At 44.8% G+C, this 13,459-nt stretch overlaps 1 protein-coding gene across 3 annotated transcripts in view; it reads left to right on the forward strand.

Annotated features, from left to right (window-relative positions):
- The window catches only part of GCGR (glucagon receptor), a 111,947-nt gene that overhangs the window by 85,707 nt on the left and 12,781 nt on the right, over nucleotides 1–13,459 (forward strand). For all 3 annotated transcript variants that reach the window (XM_073606735.1, XM_073606736.1, XM_073606737.1), the window contains exons 10-12: nucleotides 6,346–6,415; nucleotides 9,195–9,283; nucleotides 11,952–12,090. In XM_073606735.1, coding sequence (XP_073462836.1) covers nucleotides 6,346–6,415; nucleotides 9,195–9,283; nucleotides 11,952–12,090 — 298 coding nt within the window. The remainder of the gene's footprint in view (nucleotides 1–6,345; nucleotides 6,416–9,194; nucleotides 9,284–11,951; nucleotides 12,091–13,459) is intronic.

A 13,459-nucleotide genomic window follows, 5' to 3' on the forward strand; every position in this document is an offset into this window, starting at 1 on the left:
TTAGGACCATGTGATATTTCAGTTTTTCTTTTTTAATAAATCTGCAAAAATGTCAACATTTCTGTATTTTTCTGTCAATATGGGGTGCTGTGTGTACATTAATGAGGAAATAAAATGAACTTTAAATGATTTTAGCAAATGGCTGCAATATAACAAAGATTGAAAAATTTAAGGGGGTCTGAATACTTTCCATCCCCACTGTATGTGTATATATGTATAATATATATATGTATGTGTGTGTGTATACATATATATTTTTTAAGAGTGCTAGGATCCCTAGATATAGAACACCAGGACCAGTAGTGGGTTCCCGTAATAATGTATCAATAACACTGGAAAGAGAGCCAAGAAAATGTTACAATCCATAAGTAGTTGTTTTAATAATCGTACTCTATCAGAGGTCAACACGTGTCAGGATATGCCCCTTCTCCAGGGCTGAATGTTGTAGGCCTGGGAAAGGATCAGGAGAATATGATATAATCTGGAACATACAATCTATTGCCTTAGGAGCTTAATCATTCAAATAGTTTTTTTCATCATTAAAAAAATCTCTACAGGTTGGATAGAAGTGATTTGATTACAGCAGGTAATAAGCCTTAATACACTATATTACCAAAAGTATTGGGACACCTGCCTTTACATGCACATGAATTTTAATGGCATCCCAGCCTTAGTCTGTAGGGTTAAGTGTTGAGTTGGCCAACTTTTGCAGCTATAACAGCTTCAACTCTTCTGGGAAGGCTGTCCACAATGTTTAGTAGTGTGTCTATGGAAATGTTTGACCATTCTTCCAGAAGAGCATTTGTGAGGTCAGGCACTGATGTTGGACGAGAAGGCCTGGCTCACAGTCTCCACTCTAATTCATCCCAAAGGTGTTCTAGTGGGTTGAGTTCAGGAACAGGTCAGTCAAGTTCCTCCACCCCCATACTCGCTCATCCATGTTATAGCTACAAAGGGTGGGCCAACTCAATATTGAACCCTATGGACTAAGACTGGGGTGCTATTAAATTTAAGTGTAAAGGCAGGCGTTCCAATACCTTTGGTAATATAGTGTATGTTCCAACCCCACTAAATCAATGTCTTCTATTGGGTGGTTTAAAGTGCATTTCTAGCCGAAACTTTGTTTTTTCAAAAAAAAAAAAAAAAAAGAGAATGGCTAAAACTCCTGTCAATTTTTTTCTTTTATTTAAATTCTGTTTGTTGTCTGTGCCCTCTGGGCCCTCTGGGGGGGAGCTTCCCATTAAAGAGATACAACAGTAGTTCTCTCCGACGCAGCCGGCAACCATGTTCAGTGAAACCAGTCTGCTCCCACTTCGGCATTCGCAGTGATAAGTCATGTGTGGTGCAATCACTATTTACATACATGTGCACGCGAAGGCAGACGGGAGATTTCAAAAACATTTTTAACCTTTTTTTTTTTAAAATGAACTTTATTACTCTCACAAGAAGGCTAAGAAGCCCCCCATGTGATAGCAATGAGCAGGTGTCAGGTTCACTTAATGGAGACATCAGGAGTTGTATACTGTGGCCCCGCCCCTCTGCTGAGTTCCCCAGGAGGAGAGGTGGCCGGAGTGCCTGTCACTGCTATCATCCTCATGGTCTATGATCGCTCTGTAATCCTGTCCAGCTCCCGAATCTTCTCATATAGCCTCACCATCTGCAGGCAGGGATGACATCGCTCATTACCTCCGCGGTGCATAAACTTCCCCAATCCTTCATAATAAACTGTGGGCACATCCAGGGGCAGACTAAGGCGCTCATGGGGCCCCCCTGACCCCGGGGCCCTCGGGCAGCATCTTTGGAGCAGTGAAGGAGCAGTGTAAACACCGCTTCTGCCCATTGAAATCAGTGGGGCAGCGTGGCTATACCACAGGCATAGCGCTGCTGCAGTGGCGCTTTGCGGGCAGTTTTAACCCCTTTGCGGTCGCTAGCGGGGTTTAAAACCACCCCGCTAGCGGCCGAATACCGCCGCTGACGCCGCCCCCGCCCCAGTGTGAAAGGGTCCTTAAAGTAATGCAGTGCCATATTGAAAAAAAATGGCAAGGTCATAAAGGGGGGTAAATCTTCCGGAGCTGAAGAGGTTAAGAGTGTAAGTGCTCTAGGTGTGCTTCGCTTGAGCTGCCAAATTTATTTTTTAAAAATAATACAATATACCAGCCCAGTCAAATCTTTTACAAATTATGGCCGGTAAAATATTACTTCCCAAGATGATAATAAAAAATTACTCGATTGTATTTTATTGTTCTTTTTATTTTATTTTTTATACTTTTGTAAAGAGGGTGGCCCTTTCTGTCGGGGGGGGGGGGGGGGGGCTAGGGCAATTGCCCCTTTTTCCCCCTTTGTAAATCTGGCACTGGTAGGGGAAACAGATTTCTGTGGTGCCTCAGCGATTGGTGGGAGTTCCTAAAGAACACAATTTTTTTTAAGTCGCCTTTCCACATCTTCCAGCATCCGCTTCCTTTGCGGCTCTTGGTATTTGTTCACGGTGGAGAGCCTCAAGGGAAGGCGGTGCTAAACAGTGGGTGGCTGGTGCTCAATATATTGGGGGGGGCGGCAAACAAACATGCCCCCCTCACTTGCGCCACCGTCCCATCCCATCCTGCCCTCCTCCCCGCGCAGGAGATGAACGTGAAGGAGGCGGCGATCAGAGGCCTTACCTTAGGAGCCCGGTTCCCCTTACTGGCAGTTGGGGATTTGTGATGTAGGGGGTCCTGGCAGCGCGAGATTGAGAGTATGCCTCGGAAATGGCCGAAAAGGCCAGAGGAACACTTCGGCTGACCTCGGAAAGACTCCATTCACGAGCTCCTCAGGCTCTAATCACGTGCTTAAAAAAAAACATAGAAATCCATGCGTCCGGTGCCCTGCATGTAGATTAGTATCCGGGCGTATGGATGGGGGGGGGGGGCGGCGCCCCTTATGGGCCTGTCCTGGTGCGGATTTCCAGCATGTTACACAACTGGGTGGGCTCGGGGGTGCAGGACTCTGCGCCCCCTGAGCCCACCCTTTTTTTTAAGCCAATTAGAGCCTCAGGCTCTAACCACGTGCTTAAAAAAAAAAACAAAGAAATCCGTGCGTCCAGTGCCCTGCATGTAGATTAGTACACGGGGGTATGGATTGGGGGGGGGGGACGGTGCCCCTTATGGGCCCGTCCTGGTGCTGATTTCCAGCATGCCTCGCTGACTCTGAGCCCCTCTCGAGTATTTCTACCCAGAGCCATCTGATCACTGGCCTGGGGCAAGTTGCCCCCAGCCTGTTCTTCCCCCTGATTGGCTCCCAGTGCTGCCCCCTTCCTCTCGCAGTCTGAGCTCTGCTCTACAGAAGATCATAAGAGGAAGCCAACCAAGTCAAATTCCGGTACTTATGCTGCTTGCATTAAAAAAAAATATATATATATATTTAATTATTAATCAAGGAATACAGAGCTGCATTCATGTGTATCTTTTGTATCTGCCTACATTTTAGCTTTACAAGTGCCGCTGGATTAATGTTTATATTGTACACATCCACACCAGATAAATTAGTAATTGAATCTCAGAGCCAGTTTGTTATCACCCAGATTCCAGTCGTGTCGGCACAGCCCCGTAGTAAGCTCCCTTTTTATGACGATCGGGTGCTGTCTGTAATGGCAGAGCGCGTGTTGCTCTACCGCCGTCCTTGCGCTGCGGTTTGGCCTTCTGCTTGCAGGACATTAGCAGGTGCCAATGCTAACAAAACATCGACTAAGCAAAGCAACCACAGGTGATGTTCACACAGCTTAATTTGTATGAAATGGCTTGTGTTTATCTAGGAGCCGCTGTACATGATAAGACTCATTAGGCCTGTCACACAGACTGGCCAATTTCCTGCAGCGCTGGAGCGCAGCCAGATGGCAACAGACCGGCTCGCAAACCCGTAAAACCTCCGCCGCCGATACGGTGCTGATATTTCCCGCCACTTGCTCAGATTATACTTGTCTGATTTATAGACCATTAACCACTTAAGGACCGAGCCTCTTTTTTAGATGTGTATTTTTGCTAGAAAATTACATAGAACCCCCAAACATTATAAATGTTTTTTTCTAAACACCCTAGAGAATAAAATGGCGGTCGTTGCAATACTTTCTGTCACACTTTTTTGAATTAAAAGATAAGACAACAGTAAAGTAAGCCAAATTTTTTTTTATATTGTGAAAGATAATGTTACGCCGAGTAAATTGATACCCAACATGTCACGCTTCATAATGGCGCCCGCTCGTGGAATGGCGCCAAACTTTTACCCTTAAAAATCTCCATAGGTGACGTTTAAAAAAATTCTACAGGTTGCATGTTTTGAGTTACAGAGGAGGTCTAGGGCTAGAATTTTTGCTCTCGCTCTACCGATCGCGGCGATACCTCACATGTGTGGTTTGAACAACGTTTTCATATGCGGGCTCTACTCACGTATGCGTTCGCTTCTGCACGCAAGCTCGGCGGGATGGGGCGCGTTCAAAAAAATTTTTTTTCTCTTATTTATTTTACCTTTTATTTTTACACTGTTTTTAAAAAAAATAAAAAAAATTGTGTCACTTTTATTTCTATTACAAGGCATGTAAACATGCCTTGTAATAGAAAAAAAGCATGACAGGACCTCTTAAATATGAGATCTGTGGTCAAAAAGACCTCAGATCTCATTTACACTAAAATGCAATAATAAAAAAAAAAAATTGTCATTTAAAAAAATAATTAAAAAAAATGGCCCTTTAAGAGCTATGGGCGGAAGTGACGCTTTGACGCCCTGCAATGTCACGGAGACGGGTGGGGGGCCATCTTCCCCTCACTCGTCTCCATGCCAAGGAAGGAGAAACATCCGATCACCTCCGCTGCTGCCGATGGCTCTAGTAAGCGACGGAGGGCAGCGTAGCGCGGCAGGAGGGGGGGCCCCCCTCTCCCGCCGCCGATAAAAGTGATCTCGTGGTGAATCCGCCGCAGAGACCACTTTTATCTTGAAGCGGACTGCCGGCCGAACAAGAGGATACCAGGGTTATGGCAGCTAGCTGCTGCCATAACAACGATATCCCCCGGCAAAGTTAGGATGTATATTGGCGTGCGGCGGTACGGAAGTGGTTAAAGGGCAACTCTGGACCTACAGTGGATATAAAAAATCTACACACCCCTGTTAAAATGTCAGGTTTCTGTGATGTAATAAAATGAGACAAAGATAAATCATTTCAGAACTTTTTCCACTTTTTAATGTGACCTATAAACTGTACAACTCAGTTGAACAACAAACTGAAATCTTTTAGATGGAGGGAAGTAAAAATAAAAAAAATAAAATAATATGGTTGCATAAGTTTGCACACCCTAAACTAATACTTTGTTGAAGCACTTTTTGATTTTATTACAGCACTCAGTCTTTTTGGGTATGAGTCTATCAGCATGGCACATCTTGACTTGCCAATATTTGCCCACTCTGCTTTGAAAAAACACTCCAAATCTGTCAGATTGCGAAAGCATCTCCTGTGCACAGCCCTCTTCAGATCACCCCACAGATTTTCAATGGGATTCAGGTCTGGACTCTGGCTGGGCCATTCCAAAACAAAAAATTCTTCTTCTGGTGAAGCCATTCCTCTGTCGATTTGGATGTCTGCTTTGGGTCGTTGTCATGCTGAAAGATGAAGTTCCTCTTCATGTTTTTTAGCAGAAGCCTGAGGCCGGGTTTACGCTATTGCGACTTGGATGCGGAATCCCTGCATTCAATTCGCAATAGCAGGAGACTGTGACCGGATCTTATATCTCTGATGCGCCTCAGGTGCGTATTTGTACAGGAGCCCTGTGCGTCTTTTGGTCCGTTTCAGGTCCGAATTCGGCCAAAAATTCAGGCCTGAAATCAGACCTAAAACGGTGAAGCAGGACACACAGGACCCCTGCTGTGAGCCACATTGGCATTAGGTGTTAACCGAGCCTGGAGGTTTTGTGCCAATATTGACTGGCATTTGGAACTAGTCATAATTCCCTCTATCTTGACTAAGGCCCCTGTTCCAGCTGAAGAAAAACAGCCCCAAAGCGTGATGCTGCCACCACCATGCTTCACGGTGGGTATGGTGTTCTTTTGGTGATGTGCAGTGTTGTTTTTGCGCCAAACATATTGTTTCCCATCACTTTCTTCTCCTGGTAACAATGGCTGCAGATAACAATAGGAACCCAACAGCAGTTCTAACTGTTCTACACTTCATTCAGAACAAATTAAGTTTATGCTTAAAATCTTAGTTTGTAACCCGGCAGAGAATCATCAGATTGAGCAAGCAAGCGAGATTTAGAATAAGCTTCTTTAAATAATTTATGCAGATTTTGCCCAGACGGTGTTTCATTTTTTTGTTTCCTCACCCAGGTGCTGGACCATAAACATCAATATGGGATACTGGTGGATCCTGCGTTCACCGGTGCTTCTTGCAATAACGGTAATTTATGTTTTTTGTTTTTGCACTTTTATCCAGTATTTTTGGCGGGGGGGTTGTGGTGTTAGCTTGAATAAGGGGACGCGATCGCTAGGGCGCAAGATCAGCTTTAAGCACGATGCACTTTTTTTTTTTTTTTTTTTAATTTATTAATTTTTTTTTTTTTTTTTTTTTAATTTATTAATTTTGTTTATGTATTTTCTTTTAGGATACCCCACTCCTTCCATAAATTAAAGTGTATGTCTAGTCAAAACCCTTTTTTTTTTTTCAAGTTTTGAATACAATGGGGGAAGAATTAGAACCTCTGTCAGATTTTAATGTCTGTGTGCCCCTAAGGCCTGTTTTACACATGGGCTTCAGCTTATATAAGAGCGGTGTGAACAGGAAGCATTGACGAAGCATTGGGCAGAGCTTTCCGCAAGCTTTGAAGCTTTTAAATTGCCATTCAGCTCCAGTTTGTAAATGCTGAACATAAATCCTAATGAGAGTGCCGATTGCCACTTTAATCAAGCTGCTACCAGGCTTCGGAAGAAATTCTGAAGCCTGCAAGCAGCTTGCTTAAAGTGGCAATCAGCACTCCCATTACAATCTGTGTTCAACATTTACAAACTGGAGTTGAATGGTAATTTAAAAGCTTCCACAAAGCTTGCTGTTCACACTGCTCTTATACAAGCTGAAACCTGTGTGAAACAGGTCTATGGGTAATACCTCTCACTCCGTGCCCCTGTGATGGTTGTCAGGCAGTGTAGGAAGTGAGAGAAATCTTCCCAGTGAAGAACTCAACAGCAACAAAATCCTGATAGGGGCTCTAAATCCTCTCCCCTCTTAGGGCCGGTTCACGCTTGGAATCGAACAGGGAATGCACTGTGCATTCCTGTGCAATTCACATGTATTTCTGTGCGGTGCAGTTTCAGCCCATTCTTTTAGAATGGGCTGAAACCGCACCCCATCAAAAGTAGTGCATGCACTACTTTGGGAAACTTGCTACAAGTGCATTCAGCGCTGTATCTTGGCCTAGGCCGACAAGGCCCAGGGCGGAACTTTGCAGGGGGGCGGCAAAAAAGCAGCCCCCCCGCACAAAAAAAAACCTTCTCCCAAACGAAGAGTCCCAACCAAAGGGGTGTACTCACTTTTGTTGCCAGCGGTTTAGACATTAATGGCTGTGTGTTGAGTTATTTTGAGGGGACAGCAAATTTACACTGTTATACAAGCTGTACACTCACTACTTTACATTGTAGCAAAGTGTCCTATCTTTTCATGTGACAACACTGAAGAAAATATTTACAAAAATGTGAGGGGTGTACTCACTTTTGTGAGATACTGTATATACATTTGATTAAAATATATATATACATACACACACACACACACATATACATATATACACACACACACCTCAAAATTTCCACTCGCCTGCATTTGGCGAGTGGAAATTAGTGGAGGATGAGTTGAGCTCTAAGAGAAAAAGGTGGAGCCTGAAGAGGAAGGGGTGTGGTTTACAGATGGCAGGTCTTTACAGGAAGGGGTTGGCCATACTTAAACTAGGGGGGTGCACGAGTTTAGTCAGTCCTAGGACAGCACAAAACCTAAATACACCACTGAGTGCATTGCATGGTACCATGCATGCGCTACTTTTGGGAACTCACTGGAAGTGCATCGCATGGTACCATGTGATCCGGTTGCAGGCAAACTCGCTGCATGGGCTATTTTTCAGCGAGAACGCAGTTCCAGCACTGAATGTATGTAATGGCAAGGGGTGCTGGGGGCTCTGTTGATGCTGGCTGCTGGGAGATTTGCTGTTGCTGGAGGGGATCTATTTTTGCATGGGGGATCTATTGTTGCTGGAAGAGATCAACTGTTAAGGGAGAGGTCTATTTCTGCTGGTTGCTGGGAGATCTTCTGTTGCTGCTGGGGTGGTATTTTTTGTGGGGTCCATTGGGGGGTCTATTGTTCCTGGGTGAATACATTGTTGCTGGGGGGGGGGGGGGGGGGGGTCTATGGCTGCTGGTTGCAAGGGATCTATTTTACTACTTTCCATACAAATTACTTGGCACCACAAAATGATACTTGGCTCTTTATTCTCAAAAAGGGGCGCTACTGGGAGATGGACAGGGGGTGGAGACGAGAAGTGACTCGGAAGGGGGGAGTTCCTGCACCTATTCTCTGGGAAAAAAAAGCCCTGATGGTGCGGGGAAACGTACATGGAACGTGGGTTTTCTGCACCGCGTTCTGGTGTGAACCGGCCCTTAAAGCTGAACTCCAAGCACAAAAAATGTAATTTTAATATATTACTTAATAGCCAAAAGGGATATAAATCTACTTTATGTGCATCAAATGCCATCAAGTTGCAAACTCAGATATCACCCTGTAAAAGTAGCGGTGACATAATCACTGTGCTGTACATAGTCTGTGCAGAGAACAGGGATGTGGGAGGGACAGAGCAGGCTCCACCCACTGTGGGCTGCCTGCAGAAAACGACAGGAGGGGGGCGGAGACGAGACCAGTCACCCTGCACAAGGAGAATGACTGCTATCCAGGTCTCTGTTGGTGAGATTTCCTCTTATTTACAGTCACAATGACAATGGTTTGCCTTTAGCTATACTTTAATAGTTGGGAAATAAGATTCTGTTTTTGTTTGCAAGAAGATCCGTGGGGATGCAGCAGCTGCGTTCTAACACTCCGGATTGTTTTGCCATGAGACAATCCCTTGTAAAAGTAAAAGAATGCCAAAATGTTTAGATTTCCATGCAAATGGATCTTTTCTTTTTCTTGTACTTTGTAGATCAACTTTTTAATATTCATGAGGATAATTCAGATTCTGTTGTCGAAGATGCGAGCTCATCAGATGAGGTACACAGACTATAAACTCAGGTGAGAGACGTGTGACACCCGCAAAATGGCGGCACAAGTCGCATGGACGGCACAGATGCTGCGCAGGGCAGACTGTGGTTTCCCAGTTAAAGTGCTCCTGTACTGTAGTGATTAAAGTGCTCCTGTACTGTAGTGATTAAAGTGCTCCTGTACTGTAGTGATTAAAGTGCTCCTGTACTGTAGTGATTAAAGTGCTCCTGTACTGTAGTGATTAAAGTGCTCCTGTACTGTAGTGATTAAAGTGCTCCTGTACTGTAGTGATTAAAGTGCTCTTGTACTGTAGTGATTAAAGTGCTCCTGTACTGTAGTGATTAAAGTGCTCCTGTACTGCAGTGATTAAAGTGCTCCTGTACTGCAGTGATTAAAGTGCTCTTGTACTGTAGTGAGAAACATCCTGCTGCAAAGGAGGCGGCAAGGAAGTAGTAATACAGTGGAACCTTGGTTAAGGAGTAACGTGATTAACGAGCGTTTTGAAAGACGAACAACTTTTTCTTTTTTAAATCCTGACTCGGTTTGCGAGTGTTGTCTCCCAAAACGAGCAGAATTCAAGCTAATGTGGTGTGCAGTACCGCATTTGGCCAGAGGTGCGGGGGCGCCGGTGACACTTGGAACGGTTCAGAGCCGTTCGGAAATGCTCGGAACCACTCTGAAATTCTTAGTTCCCGAGTGTTTCTGAGTTCAGCCGAGCTGTTCCCGAATATTTCTGAGGCTCTCCAGCACCTCCCCACCTCTGGCCACATGCGGTATTGCATGCAATAGAAATCAATCAATGTGGAACTAATTATCTTCGTTTCCATTGACTTCTATGGGGAAACTCGCTTTGATATGCGAGTGCTTTGGATTACGAGCATTCTCCTGGAACGGATTATGCTCGTAATCCAAGGTTCCACTGTAGTTGTTTTTTTTTAACCAATGGTGAAGGTTTTGGAGAACTTTTGGAAGGGTCATGTTAAAGATGAACTCCAGTCTTCCCTTCAGTCATGCACAATTGTGCAGACTCCTCTCCTGTACCAAAACTGATTTCAGTGCACACTGTGAGCCTCTCATATTGTGCATTACACTCTGCATCAAGTCCGATAGAGCCCGCCTCATTTCCGGGCTGGAGGACATCCAGCATCATCTCCAAGCTTTTCAGTACAGGGCAAAAAAAGTTAAATTGGGACACAGCCGCAGCGCCCAATATGACACCCGTGTGGTTGCATGTTCCCGAACCCACAATGTCTGTATTTGGCGCTGTGCACCCACATGGATGCCATATTGGGAGCAACAGCTGTGTCTGTGCATTAGGAGATTCCTCCGTCCATGCTGTAAAATGTGGACAGAGGAATCTTTTGGATTGTTGAATTGTTTATAATTATTTAAGCTTAAAGCGGTATTAAACCCAACAGCAAACATTTATTACATATATATTGCAGCCTTCCAATTCCTACATGTGATGGCTGCATTCGTTTTCTATTTGTCGGCTTTCTTCCTTCTATTTTCATCTGGTGATCTGGCCAGTAAGTCTGTTTTTTTTTTTTTTTTTTCAAAAGAACTAGTTCTCTAAGAAATGTATCAGTTAACACTGTTGAGGCGAACCATTTAGCATTGACAAGGTAGTATACAAGAAAGGGAACCGCTGCGCTCCAGTTGTTTAGAGATAAGGCTGATTGGAGTATCATGCAGAGTGCTAGCCCCGGCCCGCCTCCATGGGAAACTTGGAAAGAAATGGCTGCACATCCAGAACTTCCGATTGCCTTTTATTTTGTCTCACAACTATAACACCAAAGACACCAAACTGTGGTCACGTAGACGCGTTTCACATCTACATCCTGTGCTTAATCATTACCATGGTAATGATTAAGCACAAGATGTAGGTGTGAAACGCGTCTACGTGACCACATTTTGGTGTCATCGTTGTGAGAAACGAGAAAATAAAAGGCAATCGAAAGTTCTAGATGTGCAGCCATTTCTTTCTTCTTTTCCTAGCACTGACAAGGGTTCTTACAATGACCAGTTTACAGTGGCGGCCGCTCATGCGCCTGGCCCCTAATCTACATGCAGGGTGCATGGGCCCCCCCTAATCCATGCGCCTGGCCCCTAATCTACATGCAGGGTGCATGGGCCCCCCCTAATCCATGCGCCTGGCCCCTAATCTACATGCAGGGTGCATGGGCCCCCCCCAATCCATGCGCCTGGCCCCTAATCTACATGCAGGGTGCCGGATGCATGGTTTTTAATCTGTTTTTTTTTTTTGGAAGCACATGATTAGAGCCTCAGGCTCTTATTGGTTTCAAAAAAAGGGTGGGCCCCGAAGCTTACCCAGTTGTGTAACATTACCAAACTAACATTCGCTAATGTCTTTCTTCTCCGCCCCCCCGGCCAATCAGGAAGCGGGTCCAGAGATCCCGATTGGCTGGGAGGAGACCGCCGGGACTTGGGGAGAGAGTTGGAATGGGAGGTGAAGTTTAACATTACCCTACAAATAACTCTAAAACCTTCATAAAAAGGAACTAAAAATGCAGTTTCTATATTTTAAAAAGAAAAAAAAATGCAGTTTCTATATTTCTTAATGGCAATTTTTCTCCAAACCTACATGGGCACTTTAAAAAGGAAACAAGCAGGGGGTGGTCACATGAGTGGAAATGGTATAATAACTTCACCTGTATGTTACTATGTCTTCTACCAGGCTGGCAAGATCCACGCTCACACTCATCCCTCTGCTGGGAATACATGAAGTGGTGTTTGCGCTGGTAACCGATGAGACGGCAATGGGAACCCTGAGACTAGTGAAACTTTTCTTTGACCTCTTTATCGGCTCATTCCAGGCAAGTTAAAGTGGGCTTTATGAGAATATGATTGAAGAGACTCTGTTACCAAATAAAAAAAAATGGATGTAAGGGCACAGAGAAATTAAGTATTTTAAATGATTACTTCCAGCATTTTTTTTTCTTTTCAAAAATTAATTTTTTATTGACTTGCAATCTTAATCTATAATAAACTTGCTTGAAAATTTTGGCTACTCCAGGGAGAGATAATTCCCTAGCACAGCCCCCTCCCTTCTTGCACGTTATAGCCACCTCCTCTGCTGGGAGGGTCTAAGTACAGCACACCTCCCAACATTTTGACATGGGAATGAGGGACACCTACTGGCAAATGTATGTAGGTATAGGACACGGCCCCTGCCACACCCACTTAAAAGAGAATTAAAGCGGAGGTTCACATAAAAATGGAACCTCCGTTTTTCGGAACCCCCCCCTCTGGTGTCACATTTGGCACCTTTCAGGGGGGAGGGGGGTGCAGATACCTGTATAATACAGGTATTTGCACCCACTACCGGGCAAAGACTCCCACGGCAGTCTACGCCTCTTTCTGTCCCCCCCCCCCCCCGCTGTCTGCTGGGAAACACACGGGTCCCAGAGACAGCAGGGACCATCCGGATTGCGCAGCGCAACTCGCGCATGCGCAGTAGGGAACCGGGAAGTGAAACTGCAAGGCTTCACTTCCTGATTCCCTTACCGAAGATGGCGGCGGCAGCACCCGAGGACCGAGGGACAGATTGGCTTCGGGTGCCAACATCGCGGGCGCCCTGGACAGGTAAGTGTCCTTCTTTTAAAAGTCAGTAGCTGCAGTATTTGTAGCTGCTGACTTTAAAAAAAAAAATTTCAGCGGACCTCCATTTTAACCAAGAAAAAGTTTAATTAAATCTAAAAGTGCTTTTTTTTTTACTACTACTATTCCTTTATATTGGCTTTTAAAATTTACAAATGCAGCAATTCAGAAATTGGATGAAAGGTTTAGCGCCAGGAAACTCTTTTTGAAAGATAAAAAGTACGTTTTATATACAACTATATAGATCAGATCAAAATGAGGAACAAATGAGGAGGAATGAAGGACAGAGGGACATTGCTCCAAATCAGGGACAGTCCCTAGAAATCAGGGACTGTTGGGAGCTATGGGAGTGCAAAACTCCCATGCTGGCCGCTTCCAGATGCAACTGAAACTCTCCAAGGTGCTGAGTACTAACCGCAGGTCTCCAGGAAGCAGGGGCATTTGGAATAGAACCAGGATGAGGTCCTTTAGCACTCAAGGTAAAAAAAAAAAAAAGCCAAAGTGCGCCCCCTAACCTCCATGAGCACCATAAATTGCAGATCCTGCCCTTTTTGGACTCGTCTTCTGCTGCAATCACCTTTTCTG

This window comes from Aquarana catesbeiana, linkage group LG12 (genome assembly GCF_042186555.1).
Source record: "Aquarana catesbeiana isolate 2022-GZ linkage group LG12, ASM4218655v1, whole genome shotgun sequence".
Classification (NCBI taxonomy): domain Eukaryota; kingdom Metazoa; phylum Chordata; class Amphibia; order Anura; family Ranidae; genus Aquarana; species Aquarana catesbeiana.